Source organism: Protomyctophum parallelum, assembly GCF_964188405.1.
Source record: "Protomyctophum parallelum genome assembly, chromosome: 3".
Lineage (NCBI taxonomy): Eukaryota > Metazoa > Chordata > Actinopteri > Myctophiformes > Myctophidae > Protomyctophum > Protomyctophum parallelum.
Genome location: NC_139698.1, coordinates 18,665,540 through 18,692,719, shown reverse-complemented (window position 1 = coordinate 18,692,719; position 27,180 = coordinate 18,665,540). Strand labels below are relative to the sequence as shown.

The window sequence follows — 27,180 nt, the reverse complement described above, 5'->3', positions numbered from 1 at the left end:
CAAGCGTTGGCTCAGCAATAGCAGGTGTGTTGAGTGTGTGCGTGTGTGGCATGTGTGTGTGTGTGTGTGTGTGTGTGTGTGTGTGTGTGTGTGTGTGTGTGTGTGTGTGAGTGTGTGTGGCCGTGTGTGTGTGTGTACGTTTAAGACACATCACTTCAGGGGTTTTAGACCTGGGTTTACTTTGTTCCATTTCACACAAACAGGATTATATTTCAATCAGTTTTTCGGAGACTGAAATCACCTACTGAGCTCAAACAGCCGTCAGGCGGGTAAAGAGAATGGACCAATCAGCTTTCATCCTGAGAACGACAGCGTTGCTGCTGCTGGTGGCGTGTGTGACAGGTGAGTCTAATTCATTGAACCCATTGAGACCTGCATGAGGCCATTCTACATGTCTTCTTTATACAGTTTCATGGAAAAACATACGTTGATATGTCAGTGGTCCGTTCTCAGACTTTTTTATGTCAAGGACCACCACAATTATATGTATTTGCTCGCTAACCTACAGCTCTATTATTATTTTTTTATATCATATATTGTATTTTGTTCCAGGGACATCCAGAAGCAAAGATTTGAGTTGAAAATGTTGGCTTTACAACAAAACAAACGCATCAAAAACAGCATGATCTGCAAAGCTCATTCGTGCAGCGCTATGAGCTCGTATATGCTATTTTAATAGCCAAAATGTAAAATAATGCTTTTTTTAGCTCAAATGTAAAATGACACTAGATTTTGATGGGTTAAATGGCCAATAGAGTTTGTGTTTTGGTGTGTACGTTACAGTTGTATCAATGTCAGTGCTATCAATTAAGTTCCTGGTATTTGTCTTCTATTAGTCAATAACCAAAGGGTTGGGTCGGGAAAAAAAAACGTTTTTTAAGGTCAACCACACCAATTCAACTCAATTTGTTTTGTCCAGACCCGACCCTTTGGTGTGGTTTGGGCTTTAATTTGTGTAGCCAGTAGTAGTAGTAGTAGTAGTACTAATACTAGTATAGCATATAGTTAATTATGTATTAGTAGTAGTGTGGAACAGTGAAGTATACACTTTTTTTTAAACAGTTTTAAACTCCATGTGGTTCCTCCAGTGTAGCGATGAGAAGCAAAACATCACGTTTTATTGCTGTGGAAAAACAAACGGACATAATAATGAGACATTAATGATGTACGCCCCTGTTTGATAGCAAAATAACAGATCTACAAGCTGAGAAAGTGTCGCAAAACACGATTCCTTGCAACCTACATACAGTACTCGCAATGACCTACTGATCAAATTTTAGCTCAAGCTCAAACTCACTTTATTTTTCCATTTTGAAATGACAGTTTTTGGTATATAAAGATAAAGATAAAACGTTATTGATCCCTCTGGCGAAATTATTCATAGCATGAGTGAAATAAAAATTAAATTAAATGAAGATTAGGAAATGGACACAGGACAACTGCAAATGGTCTCTTAATGACAAAGTTATCATGTACAGTTTATCAATACTGAATGAATCAATGAATGAACGAACGAACGAACGAACGAACGAACGAATATATATTTCACATAGTCTACGATTTAAAATGGTATTCATCTCAAGGTGTTGGTTTTGGGGGGCAGGTACTGTATATATGCAGCTTCAGGAGCATAGGTGTACACATTCTGTACGACAGTCAATAAACAATGAATATTATTATTAATTATTACAGCAGAGACGCTGTGTGAACCTTGTACAGTCTGTATGTCCGAAACGGTTGCTTGTCAGGGGAAACAAAACTGTGTTGAAATGGATCAAATATAGTGTCACAGTCACCTCATCTCATTGATTGTTGTGTCTATAGGTCTTGTATTTCTATGCATTTTGTTCCCTGGTCTATATATGTGACCAGATTTGACTGAGAGACTGCCATCGCGCAAATTAAAAATGAGTTAATAGCACAGGCAGACTCTTCACATACTAGCATGTCTGAAATAAGTGTCGGAGCTGAAATCGACATGTAAATATGAAATAAATGCTTAAACATGTAGCTAGGTGTAATGTTAGAGACCACAGAAGTGAACCTTTCAAGCCTGTTTTCTCAACTCGCTGTTTTCTGCAAGACATCACTCTATAAGCCATATCTCCAAAGCTGGTGGGTCGAACTTAACAACCAATATGTCAATTTGAAGCTATGATTCCCTGCTTTCATATGACATGAAAAAACAAAAATCCCAAAAAATCCAATGGCAGTCTCTCAGTCAAATTTGGTCACATATATCAATCTTGTACCCAGTAAGTCCTTGTTGTCTTGTGTCACATGTTTTAGTTGGAGATGGTGTCAGGAACATGGAGTAGTAGTTTATTTGCAGATCTGAGGGTGCGGGTGGAGGATGTTTTTGGAGGGGTGATTAGTTCCTGTAGGTAAGGTGGGGCATGTCCGTTTATGCAGTTGAATGTTATCAGCAGAACCTTGTAATCGATCCTGGCTGTAACGGGGAGCCAGTGCAGTGTGAAGAGGATGGGTGTGATATGGTCATGTTTGCGGACTCTCATTAGGACCCTGGCAGCGCTGTTCTGTATGTACTGCAGCTTTTGTAGATGTTTGCCAGGAGTCCCAATGAAGAGGGCGTTGCAGTAGTCCAGTCTAGAGGAGATAAAGGCATGGATGAGCTTCTCTGCATCTGACTGGGTTAGAAGGGGGCGGAGTTTGGAGATGTTTTTGAGATGGTAGAATGCGGTTCTGCATAGATGTTTTATGTGGTCACTGAATGTCAGGTGAGGATCAAACTTGACACCCAGGTTTGTGACTGAGGAGGAGAAGGGGATAATCTGGCCGTCGAAGGTGAGATGGGACATGGGGCATGAAAGAATCTGGTGTGGTGTGCCAACAAGAAGGGCTTCAGTTTTGCTACTGTTTAACTGAAGGAAGTTGTTGCTCATCCATGCCTTTATCTCCCCAAGACCGGTGGTGAGACATGATATGGCTGCAGAGGGGTTGGGGGCAGTCTTAATGTACAGCTGGGTGTCATCAGCGTAACAGTGGAAGGAAAGTCCACGTCCGCTGATGACACGACCAAGGGGCAGCATATAGATAATAAATAAGAGCGGTCCAAGAACCGAACCCTGCGGAACACCAGAATAAGTAAGTTTGTCAACAGTAAATGCTTTGACAAGCATCTGTTACGGACCGGTTCTGTAGTGGAGACACCCCTAGTAGTCCATCATGCAAGTCAGTGCTTACAGAGTCAAAGATGGAATCGATAATCCCGAGAGAACAGAGAGTAGATTGCCAAAGTCAAAGCAGAAATTGGTAATCCCTCGAGGGCATGAGGAGACAGCGCAGGAGTCGAGCTTGGTCGATGTGGAGCCTGAAGGCTATACTGGCTCAAAGGACGTCCGAGTCACTGCACTGTGCTGCGTGTGTGCCGACTGAGGAGGAATGAATGACTCTGTGACTCATAGAGGGGATGGGAGGGGGTTCGTGGGAGGAATATCATCCTCCCCTCCCCGACATAAATATATGAACATTTAAACTTGTTCAACTATATACGGCATAGCAGTGGGCGGGGTTACCTGGTGCCACTCAAAAATTGACCATTCATTTCTCCCATAGAGATTTACAAAAATATTTATATCAATTATTTTAAGCTTAGAATCAAATGTTATCCTATAGCTAGTGTCTGAGGCAGGAGACTATGTTTTGTTGCCAGTAGCTCAATTCAGTTCACACCAGAAACAGTACTGTACAGTACATTACTGTACGTGAAGGCATTCATATTGACAATAAACTGCTGTATGGGGGACTGAATCATTTAAATGTTGTTTTATTGACTTTTTGATCTGGCCCGCAAAGTTGTAACAAGTGTAGGCCTGTGTCCTGCACTTGTTACAACTTTGCGGGCCAGGCGAGAGAGCCTGTGTGTACACCTTATTTATTGCACTATTGTCCGATTACTAGGAATAATCACTTTATGGTATTGATTTGCTGTTTGTTTGATTAGGGAAATAGCCCCGCCCCCGGGCCCTAACCCATGTGACAAAACATTTCCATGTGCAAATAAATGGAAATGTTGAGGAAAACATTGCCCTCTTAATAGAGCGTCGCAGTCCCGCCCCCCTTTCATGACGTAGAGCGGCCCGGAAGAGGATTTCACATGCATTATTTAAGTATAGGTCTTTACCTGTAAGCCTCGGACAAAGCCACCTCGGATTGTGACAACTCATGACAATAAACACAATAAACAAAAAAGTGTTCTATACTATGCCCTGCCCTTTTTTTTCTTCTTTCTTATGATTTGTTCGGCACAAAAAAATTGTGTTTGTTGTCATGTGTTCCCAGTTGGCTTTGTCCGAGGCTTATACATGTCTTTAAATAAATACTTTCTGAAACATCTATGGGATTTTTTTTTATTGGAAATTGTCTTCCGGGTCGCTCGTCGGGGGCGGGACTATAGCTTTTATTTTTAAGTGTACATGACAATTTCGGTAGCCAGATATTGCCACAATCACTATATGATAGTGCATAGGTATACTGTACTAGGTGTCAAAGGTGTGTTACTGTGCATGCTTCAAAACACGTAGTCCATGTTGGTACACTGTTCTGATGGCTGTATTGGCACTGCTAATATACATGTAGGTCTATTGAAGGTTGTTTTCTGCAAACACACGGTCGTTCAATGTGTTATGATGATGTAGATATGTAGATATAGAGGGTATGCGCGCAACATCATCATCATACCCGGAAGTTATGCGAGAACACCTACTGAGTGGCAAAAAACTACTTTCTGGACTTGACAGTCCATACATCCAAACAGCAAATCTGATTGCATTAAATGTTTTTAAACAACATTAAATTCACTTTGCCACTCGATTTGCCACTCGATCTGCCATTCACTTACCTCTATTGCAGGTTTACCGTTGACGTGGTTTGTAAAGATGTGCTAGCATTTTAAAATAGTAAACGTGCTGAGGCATTTTTCCAATTCTTTGCTTCAACCACACAGCTAATGAAAGTCTGTCCTGTCGGTCGGTCAGTTAGTCCGTCTCTCTGTCCAAAATGTTTAAGCAAGCGCTGGTCAAAGTTTAACACAGATTATTCTTGTAGCCTATTAGTCTAAAAATGTGTCCAATTTGGATTGGATTGGATATAAAAAATGTCCCGGCAGGTCACATCTAACAACATGAATCTGAGTCGCACACTTCATCTCTGCCCATACTGACCGTGTGTTTTCCGTGCCGGCTTCCATGTTCAATTCAAATCAATTACATTTCATTAAAGTGTCAAATCACAACAAGTTGTCTGAAGACACTTTACAAACCAACAAAGATCCACCCAGAGCAAGCAACATTGCGACAATGGTAACGAAAAACTCCCCCTTAGGAAGAAACGTCAGGCAGAACCCGACACTAGGGTGGGCGGCCATCTGCCTCGACCTTGTCGGGGGAGAGGGGTGGGGGTGGGGGAGGGGGTAGGGGTAGAGGGGGAATAGGAGGAAAGAATAGAAGAGAGATAGACAGGGAAAGAGATACAGGCAAATACATGTAGTAGCAATAACAATGATAATGAATGAAATAGTGTCAGGATAATATAATTCATGAAACAGTGTAAGATAATATAGTAGGCCTATGGTATAACAATGTTGTCGGATAATAATAATATATAATGTATGAGAATATTAGGATATAGTGTAGTGGTGCAATAATATGATAGCAGTCCGTGGTCGTGCACTGTCAGGGGGCCGGGTCCACGGTCACACTTACCGAAGTTCCGTGTTGTTTTGTCTCTGTGAATGTCGTGTGTCCGCTCGCTGTTCCGTGTTGTTATAGATCTGCTGTCCGTGTATATCATATTCTCGGCCCATCGCATCACGGACAGGGAAACCACGCGGAGCTGTGTTGAAAACACACCGGTATACGGTCGGTGACGTATCGCTGCCGTGGTGGAGCACGGCCGGGCATATAGAGTGCCGAAGTCCTCATGACGTCACTCACTCATCCCCCTCGATTCCCCTGGCTCACGCAAGTCATTTCTCTATGGAGAATATAACATGGGGTCGTCTTTAAAAATCGTTTCATGTAAGCGTTGTGGTCCAAAAATAAACAAGCTGTCCCTGCGTTATTGTCAGGGAGGTGTCTCTGTATCGTTTGCGACAGTCAGTCACTCATACATGATACAGTCTGTTTCTAGCGAAAATCTAACTAATTCAGTAGCAGTAACAATAGCGTTTTCTCTCAGTCAGTTGATTCTTCATATCCATATGAGTGAAACGGCCGGGATGACATGTTTATTTTTCAAACACAGTTATTATATGAGGCGATCTAAATTCCCCTATTATAATGCAACTCGCTCACAACTTGTCACCTCTCTCCTCTCCCAGATGCTAAAGTGGATATCATTGGCAACCAAGACGTGACAGTAGGAGACGAAACCCTTTTGTTGTGTAAAGGCAAGTATAACTATAAAACACTATCGGAGTATATAATTGCCATATAATTGCTTTGTGTCATGATATTCTTTTTAAGATAATTTATATTGTTCAGATGAATCTGTCCTGTATGCGTTGCAGATCTACAAGCTCTCAAAGCGTCGCAGCACGACGCGTTGAGAGCTTGTGGATCAGCTATACAAAATGTGGCTCTGAGATGTAGTGGAGTAGAAGTAAAAGTACTGGAAATTGGAAATACTCAAGTAAAGTACAAATACCTCAAAATTGTAGTGCCATGATTTTTTTCCCACCCTAAAACATGATCATCAGGTCTTATTGTTATATAAGGAGGAAGATATTTGTTAAAATGTAGGTTTTATGTGGGCACCCCCACCAGTTCATTAAGTATGCCTGGTTTGCCTGGTGGGTGGTGATGGGTGGTGAACCACCTGAACTTAAGCCGCACCCACAGCTGTAGTTGTATGATAAAGGGGGAGGGGTTAGGGGAGACTGTCAAGTTGACTTGACAGTCAAGGGTTCAGCCTCCAGGAAGAAACCCTAAATACAAAGGGAATACATCATTACACATAATAACGACTCCAGGGTGTCTAATAAAGTATACTGTCACCTCATAGACACATGAAAAACTGGAAAAATACAAACATTGTGGCACACTTGTGGCGCAAAATGCTGCATTCAAGTTCAGGAGACTTTGGGGGGAAAAAACCGATTCTCCTGAATGCTGCCTTCCAGCATGGCATGGCAAGTACTGGCATTTGCATTTATTTCAGCATAGTGAATGCTGCATTCGTGGTCTGGAGAGGGCAGTTGTTTTACAGATGGGTTAAAAGGGCAGGGGGCTGAAGCCCCCTTTGACGCCTATGTATGTGTGCAACGTCCCTGTCATTGCAGTGACCGGGGAGGGGGAGATAACGTGGCAGAAGGACCGGGAGGACGTGGACACGGACGAGCTGATGGTCACCAAGGTGGACGAGACCACGTCCACGCTGCGCGTCACCAAGATCAAGATGTCCGACGCCGGCAAGTACACGTGCCTCTGCGAGTACGACGGCGGCCACAGGGACGAAGCGACCATGGCGTTGTACGTTTCTGGTGAGCAGTGAATAACATCATATTATGCCTGTGTGTGTGTGTGTGTGTGTGTGAGACACGATATACACACGTATATAGTGACACAACGTAACTTATAGGCCTGTCAATTATTACAAAATAATCGCCTAATCGCAATTATATGCGATAATCACCATCATTTCTGCATAATCGTCAATTGTTTCCTCGTTGAGAAATGTCCGTATACAAAAAATAAATGTGTCGGCGATTTCTTCATTACGTTTAAGTTATTTGTCATAATATCTTCCCTGTGCAATTTGTGATTACGAAGACTAAAAGGAAATAGAAATACAATACAAATACAATAGAAATACAAATTGTATAACGTTCCAATGTTCAATGCAAAAAAAACGCACATAATTAAATCGTTAATCGTGAGAACTAATGGTCAACTTGTGACTAACCTCTCCCTGCGTTGCCCGTTGTTCTTCCCTCCAGAGGGTCCGTCGTTCGGCAGCACCCAGACCTACCACGAGTTCCTGCAGGGTCAGGATGGAGTGGTGCCATGCCTGGTGACCGGCCAGCCGGCCGTGGAGGTCCACTGGTTCAGAGACCAGAAGGAGATACCCTCTTCTGGTACAGTATATTTATGCACAGCATCAAAGGCCCATGCATGCATGGGCCTTTACTTTGTGCACTGCAGAAAACTAAAAATGCTAAAGTTCAGTTCAGTCAGATAACTCACGAATAGATTTAACCAATATTTATTATAGAATGAGAATACAAGTGTGCATATAATATTTTATCTTGGCGTTCGGCTCTGCTACATTTTTCTCCCTGCTCGGCACAATCAAACCCATAATTAAACATTAAGAGCAGGGAGATAGATATACAATAAAATAAAGAAACATGGGGAACATAAATAACAGAGGTGGTGCTGAGGTGGTGGTGGGAGCAAACATCACATAACCAGGAACCATAAGCAGAAGGAAGGCAGGAAGAGCATGCAGTCTAGTGAGCTTAAGTAGCCCGCCCTATAGGTCAGCTGACTGCCACGTCAGCGAATGACGGGTGGGTCTTGCACACACTGAATACACCGGCACACATAGTAATGCAGCATATTAACCCCTTGAGTATATGATTGCGCCCTTGAGCACAGCACGATACCCCTCGAGTATATCTGACTGAACTAACTCTGCAAGCTACGTATCATTTATAAGTAACAGTTATTTTGTCTTTAAATATTGGTATACAGTATGTTTGCTGGCTGTGAGAAATCATCATGACTTGTTGTTTCAAAGGACGTCAATCTCTCCTGGTTTCCACAGTTCGTCACAATAACTCCTTCAAGAGGAATGGTGAATGTTTCCCAGTAATATTTTGTATGGCCTTTGAAGTTGACAAACAGAATCTTGTGGGGTCCAAGTCAGTGATTTTACGTATACAATATTACACGAGTGGGTGGTCTTTACCGCCATCAATGCACGCCTGTGATGCTGCAGGAACTCAGGAGTTCCGAAAGGCAGTGTAGAAGTGCATTAACGACAGTATAAAGAACACCCTTGAGTGTAATATTGCAATTATACAACAGTTACCCTTAAAACTAAGCTATTCGCTAAAGAAATCATATATTTTTTTAATGACAGATGTAGCCATTACGACCACAAATGTCAGAAGAAAATCTCTAGCCTAGCCACCCAGTCGGCTGCGCTTTGGGAGATTTCCATGTTTGAATTAGGCGTTCCATTACGCTCGTTTAAGCACAGCTAGAAAGCTGTTTCAACCAATCAGATTGCTTCCGCGAAACGACCTGTATAATAGTGGCGGCTGTGGCTCAGGAGGTAGAGCAGGTCGTCCAATGATTCCTGGGTCGGCGGTTTGAATCCCGGCTCCTCCTGTCCACATGTCGAAGTGTCTTTGGGCAAGACACTGAACCCTTCATTGCCTCCAATGAGTTGGTCGGTGCTAGCTTGCCACCATGAGTGTGTGAATGTGGGAAGTGAGGACGATGGCGTCGACTGTTCGCCGCTTCACCTCCCAATATATGAATGAATGAACCATTGTAAAGCGCTTTGGGCACTTGAAAAAGCGCTATAAAAATGCAATTCATTCATTATAGTAATTAATACACCAGGTTGAACACCAGTAGAACAGTGGAGACGGAGCTGTGCAGTGCACGCTGCTGCTTTTCTGCATTACCGAACTCTCTTCTGGGACTGCCCATACGTCCGACCTCCCGTTAGTCTGACCTACGTGGCCGGTTAAGACTGAGGTCAGGGTTAGGGTTTGGGATAGTGTTAGGGATGGAATATTGAGGGGTCCCTGGCCTCGTGTGAAGACATCGTTTTGCCTGAATGTCTCTGTCTCTCTCTCTCTCTCTCTCTGTCTCTCTCTCTCTGTCCGTCTCCACCCAGAGGGTCCGCGGGTTCGTCGGGGGTCTGACAACTCTCTTCTCATCGGGGAGGCGACCAGAAACGACACCGGCAGCTACACGTGTCAGGCCAAGATCACAGGGAGACCCGTCTTCAAGCAGCTGTCCATCTCTGTGGTCATCAATGGTTAGTTGTCTTTCATCTACTCTGCAGTAACCGTAGCATTGATTGATTGATTGATTGATTGATTGATTGATTGATTGATTGATTTAATGCGTTATTTACAGTTTGCAGGAAAAAAGCACAAGAATGTACAGTTCAATAGGGAGCGTATGTTCCCCAGGTTCTATGTTCCCCAGGTTCTACAGTATGTTCCCCACTTACCCCCGCAAAAAAGGTTCTATGTTCCCCGCTTACCCAGAAAAAGGTTCTATGTTCCCAGGGTTCTATGTTCCCCACTCAACTAAAAAAGGTTCTATGTTCCCCGCTTACCCAGAAAAAGGTTCTATGTTCCCAGGGTTCTATGTTCCCCACTCAACTAAAAAAGGTTCTATGTTCCCCATTTTCCTCTAATAAAAGGTTCTATGTTCCCCACTCAACTAAAAAAGGTTCTATGTTCCCCATTTTCCCCTAAAAAAAGGTTCTATGTTCCCCGCTCGGACCCCCATTTAATGGCATTTGTATCGCTGAGACCCCAATTGATCTAAAGTCAATGTTAATTTAACTCTGAGAGTGTACAAAATTGGTACACACTCTCAGAGTTACAGATCCATAAGGGTCCATTTGGTTCCGAACTATAATTTATCTGGGGACCCCCTGGAACTCCCTCAAGGACCCCTGGAGGTCCTCAGACCCCACTTTAGGAACCACTGGTTGTACTGTAACTGTACATACAGTATACAAGCACATACAGTAATAGGCACTTTCAGTTATATACTTGTTTACAGGGCCTTTTTCCTCGCGAGATTAGAACAGGCTGGGATGTGCAACGGGACGTCAGCTCTGCTGACCCGCTGTCTGTCTGTAATGGTGAAGAAATGATGCACTATAGTGTAAACCGTGTTTGAAGAAATAAGTTGGTTATACAGTATACAGTGTACACTACAGCAACATGATTATCGTCTCTGTTGGGTGGAAACCTCATAATGTCCAAAACCTTGTTTACAGGATTCAAATTAAAAAACATCAAAAGTAGCAGATTTGGGCCTCACTCACACCTAAGACACACGCAAGACAAACTTGTGTCCTGTGTCTTCTGTGTGTCCTGGCCGCCTGCAGTGCATTTCCAATGGAAGTCACATGGTTTCACCAAACATTTTTGTTTGATGGGGGGGAGGGGGGCAGAAAACAGCCATCAAACAAAAATGTTTGGTGAAACCATGTGACTCCCATTGGAAAATGCATTGAGGCGGCCATGACACATAGAGCACACAGGACACAAGTGTGTCTTAGGTGTGAGTGAGGCCCTAGAAGCACAAAAAGTTCTGATCTTCTGCTACTTTTTATGCTTCAGTTTTGTTTGACGCTGTAGTATGATTAATAGGGCGTTAATTTACAACAACAAAAAAACACGAAGGGCTCCCTTTTCGTCGCCACTAAACCCCTTATCCCTAAACTGCTTTGCCATTTTTTGTTTTACTATTTTGCAAAACATTTCATTTAGTTCAGCTAGCCAATCTACATTGACACGTTGTGAGCTTGTAGACTGGCCATTTTTACTATTCAAAAATGTTTTGCAAAATAGTAAAAAAGGGATAAGGGGTTTTTAGCTGTGACGAAAATGGAGCCCAAAGAGTTTCAATATGGAGATATGAGGTTTCTTCCCAAAAAAAGCATATATAACAACATGCGTTCTCACGGTCGGTCTTGTCTGTCTGCAGCTCCTCCGACGGTGCATATGAGGGAGAAGGAGATGACGGTGATGTCCGGCGCTCACAGCAACGTCTCCTTCGTGTGTCTGGCCGATGGCTTGCCGCAGCCCAACATCACCTGGACCATGTAAGACACTATTAAATGAGTTAAAAGTATTTAAAAAAAAATATGTCCAATGTATTGTATTTAATTCATAAAGTCAACATAACTATAACTTAAATGCATTTGAAATTTAATAAAATGTTACTTTTTAGGATTCCAATTAAAAAATAGCCTAAAGTAATTCAGGATTTAAATTAAAATATAGCAAAAATAGCCGATCTACGAGCTCAAAACGTGTCGCACTGCAACGCGTTTTGAGCTCGTAGATTGGCTATTTTTGTTACGATAGTGATATGCAATGTGGCCCTCTGGAGTGAGTGTGGAACTATAGTGGCCCCCTGGAGTGAGTGTGGAACTATAGTGGCCCTCTAGAGTGAGTGTGGAACTATAGTGGCCCCCTGGAGTGAGTGTGGAACTATAGTGGCCCTCTGGAGTGAGTGTGGAACTATAGTGGCCCTCTGGAGTGAGTGTGGAACTATAGTGGCCCTCTGGGGTAAAGCTGTCGATCTGCTATTTTCAGCTAAAGATTTCCCCACCATACGGTCCTGCTGGGGCTTAAAGGACAACTTTAGTTTTTTTCAACCAAGGTTCATGTTTTAGCTTGTTATTAGAGAAACTAAAAGGTGAGTGTTATTTTTTTTTCATTTGCTGCTTTCTTTTGTTTTAGGGATTTTAGCTCTTTTTGACAGGGGGCGGGGGCATTCGAGCATGGGGCTAAATATGTATTTTTTCACAAAATGTTATGGCGATTTTATTTTATTTTATTTTATTTACTATAGTCCTACTAGACCCCAAGAAATTACATCTGGCCACAAAAGATCACAAGATCTATTGAATGTGACAAACTGACATATTGAGCCTACAGTATACACACACAGTATAAGCCTTCCCCCAGTAGGCCTCCTTTAGATTCAGTAGATCCTGTGATATTTTGTGGCCAGATGTAATTTCCTGGGGTTTATTAGGACTATAGTAAATAATAAAATAATAAATCACCATAAAATGTTGTGGAAAAATACATATTTAGCCCCATGCTCGAATGCCCCCGCCCCCCTGTCAAAAAGAGCTAAAATCCCTAAAACAAAAGAAAGCAGCAAATGAAAAACAATTAACACTCATCTTTTACTTTCTCTAATAACAACCTAAAACTTGAACCTTGGTTGAAAAAAACTAAAGTTGTCCTTTAAGGTCACATTCTCACCTAATACTTTGGTAGAGAATTTGGGAGAATTTGGGATTCTTGCATATTTAATTTGCTGCGGATTGCATTCACACCTGCACTGAATCGTAATCAAGTTCGATAGGAAGCAAAGCGAAACCCCAGTTTTTGCTCGGAGTATAATGTGGTTCTTTGATACGCATTACGATTCAAATGAGCCTTCACACCTGCCAAACGAAGTGCACTTTCTGAAAATGCGCAGCAGGATTCGTTTTAATCGCAGCAAAGCTCTCTGGTATGATTTATGAATGTGACTTAAGTGTGTGGTTATCATTTAGACCTGGTGTAATGTAACCTATACATTGTTATACCTTTCATGCCAGGAGCCACCTCTGTGTCTCATACACCTCTGTGTCTCATACAGCAACAACATTTATTCCAGAATTTGAAGGTTTTCAGAAAACCTGTAGGCTAGTATAGGTTTTAGAAGGCGTTTTTTTTTTTAGAATCGGCTGTTTCGTAGAGGCTACTTTGTCTGTATGTCAGTGTCACGAGAAAATCGCAGATCTCGCGTAAGCGGATCGATCCCTATTGGGCCCTATTGTAAACAAGTGTAATGCTTTATGGTGTCGTCCACACACAGTTAACAGTATTGAGCTGTACTTGAAATGTACTGTAATTCTGCAAACTGTTAATAAATCAATCAATCAATCAATCCACTACTTTGAAAATGTGAATGTGAAAATGTGTTTTTTTTAACATTTCGAAATTTGGTTTAACGTTTTTGCTACATTTTATCCCCAAATAGGAATGCCAGGCTGAAACGGGTTAGGAAAGGATTGCTATTATTTATTTAAAATCATTTTTTTTCTTCCTTTAATTGATGTGATACAGTACACTTTCTCTTGTACAAAGGAGGAAAATAAAGCAGAATAAAATAAATACGCAAACCACAGAGACGGAGAAAAGGTGAAAGGGCTGTTTATTCATGGTGAATCTTTTCTCTGTTGATATTTACACTACTGTTGCTGACTCAGTGCAGTGTTAATGTAGCATGGCATCCTGTCTCCTGCGAGCGTGCGTGCGTGTGTGTGTGTGTGTGTGTGTGTGTGTGTGTGTGTGTGTGTGTGTGTGTGTGTGTGTGTGTGTGTGTGTGTGGCTGGCTGCCCATAGCTGCCTGGAGGAGCGTGTATGAGAGACTTCCTGGTGATTTTCTTATCAGCTTAATGTCCTGTAGCGTCGCTCGTCTGCTTCCTCCGTTCCCCTCCTGACCTCCATATCAACGCATTGTTGTTGTCTGACCCAGCCTAAACTCTGTATACTTCGACGCCCGGGGTCCCCCACGGCTCTACACTAGGACTCTTCTACTTTGCTCCGCACCAGGGCACCCGATTTTCGCCCAGCGCCTTACCCCTTATCCCTAAACTTCAATAGCCCAGACTGCTGGAGTATATGGAGTCACCTTTGAACAGCCACTGCACCGACCGCTGAGTCGCTTGTCATGAGAATCCACTTTAAAACGGTGTAATCGGAATCGCTTGTTGTTGTATATTGTTGAAAAATATTCCATAGCGGCGATCAACAACAAAATGGCAAATTCGCCATTGTAAACAATGGGACTCAATTTCCCAGAACCCTTTGCACGCCGGCGCGACAGACCTTTTTGCGATGCCGTCCTCAAAGCGGGTCTCATATCCCATTCTGTCCGGTGGATTGCCCGTATGACTTAAAACTGATCAATCAATGAAAACATAACTCGGGCAACTCGCGAATCGCAGGGAAAGTGTTTAAAAAGGCAAAGCTTCTTTGGGCTGAAAATGGGGCCGTGTGTATATAATTAGGGTGTTTCACTGCACTCTGCTTCCCTTCTACCCTCAGGCCGGTGACCTTTGACCCCTCCCGTCACCAGTTCAACTCGGACCGCAGCGAGCTGACCATCCGGGCGGTGTCCAGGCAGGACTACGGAGAGTATGTCTGCACCGGCAAGAACAAGGTGTCCGAGGACAGCGCCACCATCAGGCTCAATGTCCATGGTTGGTCCTGCATGCTTTTTCTTTTATACCGTTCTACCATCAGGCTCAATATCCATGGTTGGTCCTGCTTTTTGATATACCTCGCGTCACCAGGCTTTCCACCTCGGATTTTGTAACCCATTTTTCTTCTAGGGGGCCCTAGTTAGTCGAATCGTCCAAACTCAATTTATTCCATTAGATTAATTAGACCATAGACCATTATGGTTGTATCCAGAATGAAAACATTCTCTGACGTAAAGGAGTTAGTGTATACATTCCCCATAATGGCCTATAGCCACTATAATGTTTTAGTTATTACATATCTGGCTGTATTATTCTTGGACAAATATAAAAAGAAATATATGGAAAGGCTATAGTTAGAGAAATTCGAAGTTTCGACACCAAAGTAGTAGTGGTAGTTGTTGTTGTGAATTAGCAAACTGGGACATTTGGACTGAATGTTTCCCTTATCCTCGTGACGGGCTTCTGTTTTCGCCGACATTTTTATTTGTGTTGTTTCTTTTTCGACACGTTGTGCTTCACGAGTTCACGTTCCGACGTTACCAACGTCTGCCTTGACCTCTGTGTGCGCTGACTGCGCTGGGCACGGTGTGGGCTAGCCCCTCCCTCCCCTCACTGGTGCGTAACTGGGTAGTAAAAAACGAGGACGGCGTTTTTGAGGGCCTGTGCACTGCAGCTTTGTGCGCAGGTGTGTTTGAGCACGGAATGTGATGATTTGATTGGTGTATTATGATGATAAGAGCACGAGTGTGATTTCTATATTAATCATCAGGCTCCATGTCCATGGTTGGCCCTGCTTTGTATACCCCGTCCTGCATGAATGGGGTCTGGGTCAAATAGGGGGGGGATAAATGGTAAATGGTGCATTTATATAGCGCCTTTATCCAAGGCGCTTTACATATATTGTGCATTACATTCACCCATTCACACACACTTTCACACACCTTTACATAGATTGTGCATTACATTCACCCATTCACATGCACACACATCCACACACCTTTACATAGATTGTCCATTACATTCACCCATTCACACACACACACACACACACACACACACACACACACACACACACACACACACACACACACACACACACACACACACACACACACACACACACACACACACACACACACACACACACACACACACACACACATTCACACACCAGATTGTGCATTACATTCACCCATTCACAGACCAATGGCTGGCGGAAACCATGCAAGGCACCAACCAGCACATCGGGAGCAATCAGAGGTTCAGAGTCTTGCTCAAGGACACTTCGACAGTAACTCTTCGACAGAACTGGGTACCTTGCGGTTACCCGCGCATCTGGCCACTGACTCTATACCCCTGGGCCGCCGCCGAACTTGAACTTGAACTTCTTGAACTTGAACTTGGATTCTGTTTGTTGGAGGCGGTGGAAACATGTTGCACAAAATCATAACACTACAGTGTGTGTGTGTGTGTGTGTGTGTGTGTGTGTGTGTGTGCGTGTGCGTGTGTTGCAGAGCATCCAGAGGTTTACCTGAGCCTGAAGGAACAGAGTGTGTCGACAGGACAGAGGATGACCGTGTCGTGCAACGGCACGGGTCACCCCCAGCCTCAGATACGCTGGACCGACAAGCAGAGCGGACTGACGCTGGTACGCACGCACGCACGCACGCACACACACACGCGTAAACTTGTACATGCTGTACATGTCTCTTATCTATTAATATAGTGTCATTCCCATCAAGTCACGTGTGGAGTCAAGCAACTAGATCAGGGGTCTTCAATGTTTTACAGACCCATGGACCCCTCAGAGAGAGAGAGAGAGAGAGAGAGAGAGAGAGAGAGAGAGAGAGAGAGAGAGATGATGAAGCAGGGACCCCCACATTGTATATATGCGTATATGTAATTGTGTTGCAGATTAAACCTTTTTCATAGATTGCATTAATTGATAGCTTGTTGATAGACTTGTTTCACACCATCAGTGCTCGATTGATGTAAATGTGCATCAATACTTGGTGTGCGTGCGTGCGTGCGTGCGTGCGTGCGTGCGTGCGTGCGTGCGTGCACGCACACGTGCTTACTGTACATGTGTTTCAGGATTCTTCATCAGGCAGAGTGCGTGTCTTAGATGGAGTGTTGATGATTGATGATGTGGCGCCCTCTGATGGCGGTCAGTATTCCTGCATGGCTGTCAGTCCCTCTGGCAATGCTTCAAGGGACATGAGACTGAAAAGTAAGAGAATAATACTCATCAGTGGTGGAAAAAGTACTCAATTGTTTTGAGTATGGAATTGAAAATGTACTTGAGTAAAAGTACAAAAGTATCGGCATCAAAATGTACTTAAAGTACTTTTAGTACTTGCTCCCCCAGAGTTACTGTCGAAGTGTCCTTGAGCAAGACACTGAACCCCTAATTGCTCCCGATGTGCTAGTTGGTGCCTTGCATGGTTTCCGCTGCCATCGGTGTATGAATGTGTGTGTGAATGGGTGAATGTAATGCACAATCTCTGTAAAGCGCCTTGGATAAAGGCGCTATATAAATGCACCATTTACCATTTAAGTACATTTTGATGCCGATACTCATTGTGCAGAATGTGCCATTTCAAGTTCAAAATGTGTACAAATTCTATTGAAAATAGCCGATCTACAAGCTCACAATGCGTTGCAACGAAATGTATAGGGTTGAAGTGGTTAATGTATGTTTTCTAATCAAAATGAAAATCTTGATCTACAAGCTCATACGAGCTTGCTATTTTTGAAAAATCGTGAAAATGTGGTGCAAATGTTTCAATATATATTCTTTCAGAGCGAACATTTTTAACTCAAATCTTTGCTTCTGAGGGAGGGAGGGGGGGGGGGGTCCCTGGAACAACATATTTCCAGATGGGGGTCGACGGCCGATTACATATTTTTTTTGGGGTACTTGACATGAAAATGTTTGAGAATGACTGACATAGAAACATGAGGTTTTTCAGTACATTGTCATTGTATTTTGTCATTTTACTGTCATCTTCATGGGGTGAAATCATCTTGAGTGGTGCAACCACTCAAAAAACATCCAGCAGTGTCCGTGCGTACCTATGTAGCTGTGGTCATGAGCACCAGTGGTGTGCGCATGCGTGCACACACGTCTGTCTATGTGTGTGTGTGTGTGTGTGTAGAGTATATGACTTATTAGTACCAGTAGGGGGCGCCAGGAACAGAGAGGGATAGCGCATGCTCTGTTGCCTGCTAATGAGAGAGAAAGAGAGAGAGAGAGAGAGAGAGACAGGTGGGGGGGGGGGAATTGCACCACTCAGTTCACACGGGTGTGATTTCTTTGTAGTATTGTAGTGCAGGTGTTTGCAAAACCCACCGACGATGCAGTGAAAAACTAAAACGGGACCGGGGGAGAAATCCAAAAACGATTCTATATAATTCTAACCTTTCTTCTTCTCTCCTCTCTTTCAGCTCAGCCTGGACTTCCCGAAGCTCTGACCGTCTCTCCCGGACCCACGTCGGTCCACTTCTCCCTTCAGACCCCGCCCATCAGCGGAGGAACACCAATCACAGCCTTCACCCTGCACGCCCGGCTGGGCCCGGCGGCGGACCAATGGGCGGAGACTGTGGTCCCGGCCTCAGGTAACCCCGCCCCCTGTCTTTAAAGTTCACCCAAAGAAATTACTTATTTTCTATCGATTCCTCACCCCATGAAGCTTTGAATTCATAGATATTTTTGTAGTTTTTGTCACATTCCTATAAACCAATAATTTGACGACCCTCAAAAAGTCTCCTATTATACTGAGTCTCATATTGACACACACACACACACACACACACACGTTCATTTTCACAGCAAATTCTGACTTAGTCTTAGTCTTTTGAATAACACTGTACACACCATGCATTTAGGTTTAGTCCTATTAGGTTGGCGAGGGTCTTGACCTGTGTGTGTGTGTGTGTGTGTGTGTGTGTGTGTGTGTGTGTGTGTGTGTGTGTGTGTGTGTGTGTCTGTGTGTGTGTGCGCGTGTGCGTGCGTGCTTTAGACCCTCTGGTCATCACCGGCCTCAGACCCTACACGTCCTACAGCGTGCGTCTGGCTGCCATCAACACTGTGGGGGTGGGGCCGTTCTCACAGACACACACTGTCCAGACACAGGGCATACGTAAGTACACACACACGCACGCACGCACGCACGCACGCACGCACGCACACACACACACACACACACACACACACACACACACACACACACACACACACACACACACACACACACACACACACACACACACACACACACACACACACACACTGAAGTATACAACTAACACACACCACTATTAACACTTCAGGGCGACAGTGGCTTCGGTCGGTGAGGTATATATATGAGCAACCGGAAGCTTCTCGGTTCGATCTCCGGGCAGGGACGTGCATGCACACATAGACATGAAAGGGAGCTTGAGCCCCTGGCCTTTTTATTTTCGAATGCTACCGATCAGTGTTGTTTTCGTCGACTAAAACTAAGACGAAATATGTTGGTCGACTACCTATTTTCACTGACAAAAACAAATGGAAACGAATGGAAGCTACGATGACTAAAACTAAGACTAAATATACTGACAATTTCGTCTACAAATAAAAACTAGACTAAAATGTTAGGAAGGGACTAGTGGACAAGAGATCCACTATAAGTCATTTTACACTTGGTTGCATGCTGAAAATAGCGGATCTACAAGCTCACGTTGTGAGCTTGTAGATCGGCTATTTTCAGCAAGTGTAAAAACACTCATTACGACGGCATCAAGACCCGCCAAAATACATTTTAGTCGACTAAATCAACTGTAGATTTAGTCGACTAAAATCTTATGACATTTAGTCGACTAAAACTAGGCTAACACTAAGACATTCCAGGTGACTAAAATGTGACTAAAACTAAATGAAGTTTCTGTCCAAAGACTATGACTAAACTAAAATAGAAATTTGCTGCCAAAAACCACACTGCTTCCGATCGTACAGTCTGGAGGAAGGTAAGCTCTGAAAATGATCGGGTGATAAAAGCCGATGTAAAGCCTCCACCTCTCATCCAAATGTATCCTGATATAAATCAAAAATCATCCAAGCATAATAATAGCTTGCTGCTTAGCAGAAATGGACAAATACACGTAAGGATATTGCAAGCGAACGGAAATGACCAACAGGACGATAGCTTTCTGTCTCGGATTTTGGGAGGTGTAGTTCCAGACTCTACACTAGTAGCATTCGGAGATTGTGGAATATAGTTACTACTACAATCTACTTAACCGTGGTCTGCTCCTGAAGAGCAGGTTGCTGCCCTTGCATGGTTCCTTGCACCGATCCGTTGGTGTGTGAATGTGATGCACTTAAGATAAAGTCACTGTTATAAATGCACTATTTACTATTTGCGATACACCTTAACCAAACTGTGATACACACTACAGTCCTGATACAGTATGTATATTGTATTAAATCCCATAAAAAATATAGATCTATAATTTTTTTTATTATCAATGTCGGGTGGAAACCTCATATGTCACGTACTGTACTGTTACTTTTCGGGGATTCGTGTTTCGAGCCTGTGGATCTGCTCATTTTGGTACTGTTGTGTGACGCTATGATCAAGTAGGGCGTTAATTTACACCAAGGAGAAAATAAAAGAAAAAATTAGATAATTGGTTTCTGCCCGACAGCAACAAAATGGTTATGGTTATAGGAAGCATCAACTGATAAGTTAATGTCTCCAAAGATTAAGAAAATATAGGGCCACCTACAAATTGACTTTTTTTTCCCTTCATGAATTATGCATGGGGTACAGTAGCGTTGCACTTCTCTGTTGTTTCAACAAACTACCGTATATAAAATTTGCATGAAATCCAAGGAATGTCAGAAATGTGTTTGATGGTGTGGTTTTTACCTACACAAACCACCAATACACACTAACACACTACAATAGACAATAACACGCACTGCAATGGAAACACACTCTACCAACACACACACATGCATGCTACTGCACTACTCACTCTCAAACAATACAAGGTGATAGAGAATGTGCGTGCGTGCGTGCCTGAGTCTGAGTCTGAGTGTGCTTGCTTTTTCCACTCATCTTCTCTCATGCATTGATTTGCTAAATCATCTGCCATCATGTGATTCATATCCCCGCTCGATGCTGACTCACCCTGCTGATGACATCATTGCATTCTGCTGACATCACTTTTACAGAAGGTAAAGTATGCATATTCATCAATCAATCAATCACTCTGTGTCACTCAATAGATCCTTTCCAATAGATCCAATAGAGATCAAACACATGACATGATTCTAGCAAAGACTCCATGTTATCTGTGAGCTCATTCCTCATGCTTCTTCAGTACATCTCCAGTAAAATCACACTCGTGTGAAGTGAGGGGCGCCTGGTAATGCTTGTTTCAAGTGCTTTAAACATTAAAAGTCCATAGACATGACGGGGCACGGTGGCACAGTTGGTAGTGCTGTCGCCTCATAGCTAGAAGGTCCTGGGTTCAATTGCCGCTCGGGACGCTGTGGGTGCTGGCGGCGTGTTTCCTCCTCCGCGTCATCAGTGCCCATACCCGAAGGCGGGGTTGGCGAAAGAGCCTTTCTGTGTGGAGTTTGCATGTTCTCCCCGTGTCCCCTAGGGTAGGTACCATCACTAAAAACATGCAGTAATCCTGGTCACTAAACTGCCTCCCCCTGGCCAGCCGGGGCGCCTGATGGAGGGGAAAGGAACTGGTTGGAATAACGTGTTCCTTCCACGCGCTACGTCCAACCAGGGAAACTCCCCCCTGTCAGCTGTAAAGGAGCAACTTGGAGGAGGACACTCAGGCATGAAGGAAGCATGAGTTCAAGTCCGTTGCTCTCCCCTTGTCCCCCATACTGTATATGGGGACTAGGTTGGTGGAGGGTGTGTAGAGCCCCATTAGATGATTGAAACAGGGGTGAAAAATGGGTTACAAAATCGTGGGATATTAAAAATATATATATATATAAAAAGTCCATAGACATGACGTCACGTTTAGTGCTAAACAAACATTAAAAGTCCATAGACTTGACTGCTACTTTGTTTGTTTAAAGTGCTCTAAAACAAACATTAAATGTCCATGGACTTGTCTGCTATCTGACGTAATTCCGAAAGGCAGACATTGCAGACACACAGACTTACCAGCATCACACTATACTGCCTCTAAAGTCATATGTCCTTCCAACACTCAGACGTGAATGACAGCTCCTAGCAATCATGATAGCAAATGACACAGATCACCCTCATCACTTCATCATCACACATTATTGCCATGTGGATGGAGATATAGTGTATTGAACTTTGAAGTTTTGTCAACTCGACCATTGCAGCAAACTGCCTCTCCGACGTGTGTGTATGTGTGTGTGTTTATACGAAGTATGGATGGATATCGGACATTCTATGCATTGCTTAAAATGTGTATGATGTGTCTTGTATGCTATGCCATGTTTCTCATGTGCTTCTACAGTATGTTAAACAACCTGTGAAAACATTTATCCTTCTGGGGCAATGGAGTCTAATCGTATCTAATCTAACAAACAATGACATCTAATCCAACAAACGTCAGGCAAAGATGCCCATTCGGAGGCAAAGCATGGGCTGCATTGTTGCGGAGATTTTGGGATTGCGTGTCTAGTGATATTCCCACGTCCTTCCTCTCTCCTCCTGTCTCTCTGGGTCTCTCCATCGCCCCCGCCTGTCCACCATGACGCAGGTGAACCGGACAGTCCTGTGCTGTCCCTTGGGGACATGGCGGTAGACAAGAACTCCTTCTCTCTCCCACTCAAACAGCTGGACAACGGAGGGTCTCCCCTGACACACTACAACATCCGATACAAGGTACGTATGCTGTACATTCCGCAGGCCGGTAGCGATATGATATGATATGATATGATATGATATGATATGATATGATATAGTAATTTATTGTCAGTTCACACTGAAATGTGTCTTGCGACACAGCAGCCAAGTATGCAGAACACATATACATAACACAAAGAACAGGACAATTTACATACATAAAGACATGAGCAATATCCACCGCTTAGATTATCCTGTGGCTAATCTCCTGATTAAGCCTCAAGGTCGACTGGTGGACAAAGGACCTCTTTAGTCTGACCTTATTGTATGCAGTGGTACACCATATCTCCTTCCTGAAGGTAGCAACCTATATTCTCCAACACATGCTTAGTATTAGAGGTGATATTCCTTGCTAACTTAGGATGCTGTTGTCATATGTGGATGTATAAAGTTTCTGAAGTTGTTGTCCAACAATCTTTGAACAAATGTTCAGTTGTTGCAGCAGTTGTGACTTTAGGGCTGCCAGGTGGGAACCGCTAGCTTCCCAGTTCGATCCCGGGCATCCCCCTGCAGAGTTAGTGTTGAAGTATCCTCGAGCTCAGTGGCCTTGTGGTTAGAGTGTCCGCCCTGAGACTGGGAGGTCGGGGTTCGAATCCCCGGCCGGGTCATACCAAAGACTCTAAAAATGGGACCCAATGCCTCCCTGCACTCAGCATCAAGGGTTGGATTGGGGGTAAGTCCCTGCGACATACTAGCGTCATGTCCAGGGGGTGTACTATCTGTAGCCTCACGCTACAGAAACGAGGAGATAGGCTCCTGCCCCTATGGGCCTCATAGCTCGGCAAGGCTACTACTTACTTATCCTCGAGCGAGACTCGTCTGAACCCCTAATTGCTTCCGTTGTGCAGGTTGTGCACATCGGGAGTACATGTGTGTGAATGTATAATGCACAATCTATGTAAATCGCTTTGGATAAACAGCCCTATATAAATGCACCATTTACCATTTTGTGCATGTGTGCATGTGTCTGGATGATGATGATGATGATGATGGAGCATTATGATACTTCAGTTCAAGGGATAAATAGGTCTTACTCTCCCATCTCCCCTTTGTCATCTCTCTCTCTCTCTCTCTCTCTCTCTCTCTCTCTGTTGTCTCCATGCAGGACAAAGAGGGTGAGGAGTGGAGAGAGAAGCAGCTGTCCCCAGATGCCACCTCGGTGTCTCTGCCAGGGCTGGCGTTCGGTACAGACTATCAGCTGGAAGTGACCGCGGTCAACGCCAACGGTTCATCCAGTCCCGCCAAGGCCAACTTCACTGTCGGACCAGCACCTGGTACGACGCTATTTGATTGATTGATTGATTGAATACTTTATTAACAGTTTGCAGGAAAAAAAGCACAGGAAAGAGGATTTAATACCCAAGAAAGCACTATGGCTTGTTTCCATTATGGTCCTTCATATTCAATTCATCTGAACTATTATAATATACTATACGATCACTTATATACAACCTGGTTTAAACCTTTGTTCACAATCACTTCGAAAGAAAGAAAGAAAGAAAGAAAGAAAGAAAGAGAGCGATTTTAAAAAAGTGAAAACAAATCAAGGAAATTGATATACAATTTAGAAAAAAACATATCAGGATGAGATTCACATATATTATTTAGAGAGGCAAAATGTCAATATACATAATATTTACTTTTACATAAAATACTCCCTATGCACTATGGAGTAAGATGGTCTCTCTCTCTCTCTCTCTCTCTCTCTCTCTCTCTCTCTCTCTCTCTCGCTCTCGCTCTCGCTCTCTCTCGCTCTCCCTCGCTCTCTCTCTCTCTCCCCAGTGAGGGCTGGTATCACCAAAGGGGGCGTGGTCGCTATCGTCATGGTGATCTTCCTGTTGATACTGATAGCGGTGGATGCCACCTGTTGCTATAGAAACCGATGTGGTCTGCTCATGTTCATCGCCGTCAAACTGTTTGGACAAAAAATGCCCGGTCTCAAGTCACTGGAGGACGGAGAAGTACCTACTAACGGGTACGTCATTGTGTGTGTGTGTGTGTGTGTGTGTGTGTGTGTGTGTGTGTGTGTGTGTGTGTGTGTGCGTGTGCGTGTGCGTGTGTGTGTGTGTGCGTGTGTGTTACATATTGCCGTAACATAGTGCCACTTTAACTGAAATAAAAATAAAAGCAAGGCTTTGCGATAACTAATTTAATCTGTATTGTGTGCTTATACTAAACTGACTACACTAACTAAAAAAAAAATCTTAGAGAACTTATTTCATGTCAAATACGACTTGTATTTTGGTTTTATAGGAAAACTATGTTCCTTTTGTTAGTGCGCCAGTTTTACAACTGAATACTTTTTTCCACAATACCTTTTCTCACCTTTGTGAATGTCACAACAAAATAATATCCTAAACTTTAAAACTAATAAAAACTGATCTAAAACTACCACTAAAACTAATAAAAACGCAGCATTCTTTTCCACAAAATGAAGGCTAAACTCTAAACTTGAAAAACTAAAAACCTCAGAAAAACTAACTGAAATTGATAGTCAAAAATCAACTAATGAACATTCGAAACGGTTATAACCTTGGTGTGTGCGTGCGTGTGTGCAGTGCAGGTGTGTGCACCTATACGCACATCATTGTGGAGGAAGTGAAGTATACGTGTGGTGGCGTATGAATGTGTGGCGTTTAATGAAATGAACACATGCGTATACGCTGGTTATGAGAACATTTCATCGATGTACCTACCGACATTCTTATCATGTGTATGTGTGTGTGTGTGTGTGTGTGTCCTGGGAACAGAAACAGTGAACTGACGTTAAAGGGTCTGCAGCCGCACAGTAACATTACGCAGCAGCAGTCAAAGCCACAGCAGACAGAGATCACCTGCGACAAAGCCCCCCTCACCAAACACGAGTAGGTCCCAGCCGCGGCGTTCCTGACAGTTTTCATTCTGACCTGAGATCAGATTCTTCTATGTCAGTCGCTCTTCGATTTTTAAAAAATAGCAGACCTACAAGCTCGTAGCGCGCCACGTCTTCAACTTTCGTTGAAGACCTTTTTTTTAAATAGCAGATCCGATGCCCCCCATGTGGCCTATAGCTATATATAGTTTCTTCTTCTGTAGTTACATATTTCTCAGTTGTCGGAGGGAGCACAGCAGTAATATAGACAAAGATTAAGGCCTCATTCACACGTATCAAACTTATGTTCTGTGCTTTGGAAAGAAAATATTTAGTCTTAGTTATAGCCTTTTGAATAACACACCATTTAGTCCTATTTTAGTTGAAATTGTCTTAGTCCCAAACCGCCATAATGCAACTCCTTGTAACAAAATATCAATATCAAAATCTTAGTCTTTTAGTCTTAAGTCACCAAAATTAACACTATAATGCCATGCCCAAAACAGGGACGGCAGGTGCTGATACTTGGTAGGCAGCAGAACCCTTTCCGCTGTGTTACTGGACACAGCTGATACGTCATTTTGGCACATTTTAATATAAGCCATATCAGTTACAATTGTTCATCTGAATGACAAACGGCCTCTTTTCTCTTCAGGAAAACCCCGCACAAAGCAGGCCCGCCCGCCACGGACGCGTGATGTCATCAACTATAGATGTGCGTCGTCGTCACCCGTGAGTGATCACATTATAGAAGAAGACAATCGATCAAGGAGCTTATCAATCAATCAATCAATCAGTGGAAAGCTACTGATCCCCATGCAGACAGTGTGTGTGTGTTGAAGACTTTGGAAAAACATTATGCTGATGACAGTCGGTGACTGCATGGAAGGCAGTGAAGATGCGCCTTCAACGAGGAAACGGGAATGTTTCTGGCCTCCCTGAGGGAAAAGAGACTGGTACCATTCTTTATTGTGGAAGGTAATGTTATGCATATTTTGAGAATATATATATGGCACATTTGAAACATACAGTACCAGATCCTGAAATGGGGAATAAGAAATAAAAATAAATCCTCAGTATAGCTTGTGTTTTAGGCCATTCATTCATTCATTCATTCCATCGCCACCATATTGGAACATATTGTATAAGTACCTGAAGACTGGCCGTACACTAGCCGACTCAATCTGGAGCCATTCTCGGGCATACATTATCGGCTAGTGTGAGTGTTTAAAAGATCCAATCGTAATCCCTCCGATCTGCTCGGGGCCGCTCACAGCGCGATCGGGATAGGCCCGATCAACATCAAGAATGTTTGATATTTGCTCTCCTCATCCCCTCTCCTCTCCTCCTCCCCTCCCCTCTCCCCCTCTCCTCTCCACTCCATCGGGGCCGAGAATCCTTGGGTGCGCTGCGCCCGAGTTTTAAAACGGTGTA

General features: G+C 43.5%; 1 protein-coding gene across 3 annotated transcripts; it reads left to right on the top strand.

The window, feature by feature from the left end:
- ncam3 (neural cell adhesion molecule 3) lies at window positions 1-27,180 on the top strand. 3 transcript variants are annotated; one of them, XM_083760549.1, is made up of 17 exons: window positions 1-24; window positions 204-342; window positions 6,341-6,409; window positions 7,301-7,501; window positions 7,958-8,095; window positions 9,874-10,017; window positions 11,712-11,829; window positions 14,843-14,997; window positions 16,515-16,648; window positions 17,095-17,230; window positions 18,448-18,618; window positions 19,023-19,142; window positions 22,750-22,874; window positions 24,001-24,169; window positions 24,678-24,870; window positions 25,646-25,759; window positions 26,402-27,179. In XM_083760549.1, exons 2-17 carry the CDS (start codon window positions 279-281, stop codon window positions 26,442-26,444), a joined length of 2,094 nt encoding a protein of 697 aa, XP_083616675.1. In that variant the 5' UTR covers window positions 1-24; window positions 204-278; the 3' UTR covers window positions 26,445-27,179. The 3 variants fall into 3 exon arrangements, with proteins under 3 accessions (XP_083616675.1, XP_083616674.1, XP_083616676.1); XM_083760548.1 differs by lacking the exon at window positions 1-24 and having other exon boundaries at window positions 93-342; XM_083760550.1 differs by lacking the exons at window positions 1-24; window positions 25,646-25,759 and having other exon boundaries at window positions 93-342; window positions 26,402-27,180.

Coding starts and splice junctions, on each gene's coding strand:
- ncam3 (XM_083760549.1), top strand. CDS start 279: ATGGACCAATCAGCTTTCATCCTGAGAACGACAGCGTTGCTGCTGCTG. Junction 16,649..17,094: donor AGCAGAGCGGACTGACGCTG/GTACGCACGCAC, acceptor CATGTGTTTCAG/GATTCTTCATCAGGCAGAGT. Junction 22,875..24,000: donor ACTACAACATCCGATACAAG/GTACGTATGCTG, acceptor GTCTCCATGCAG/GACAAAGAGGGTGAGGAGTG.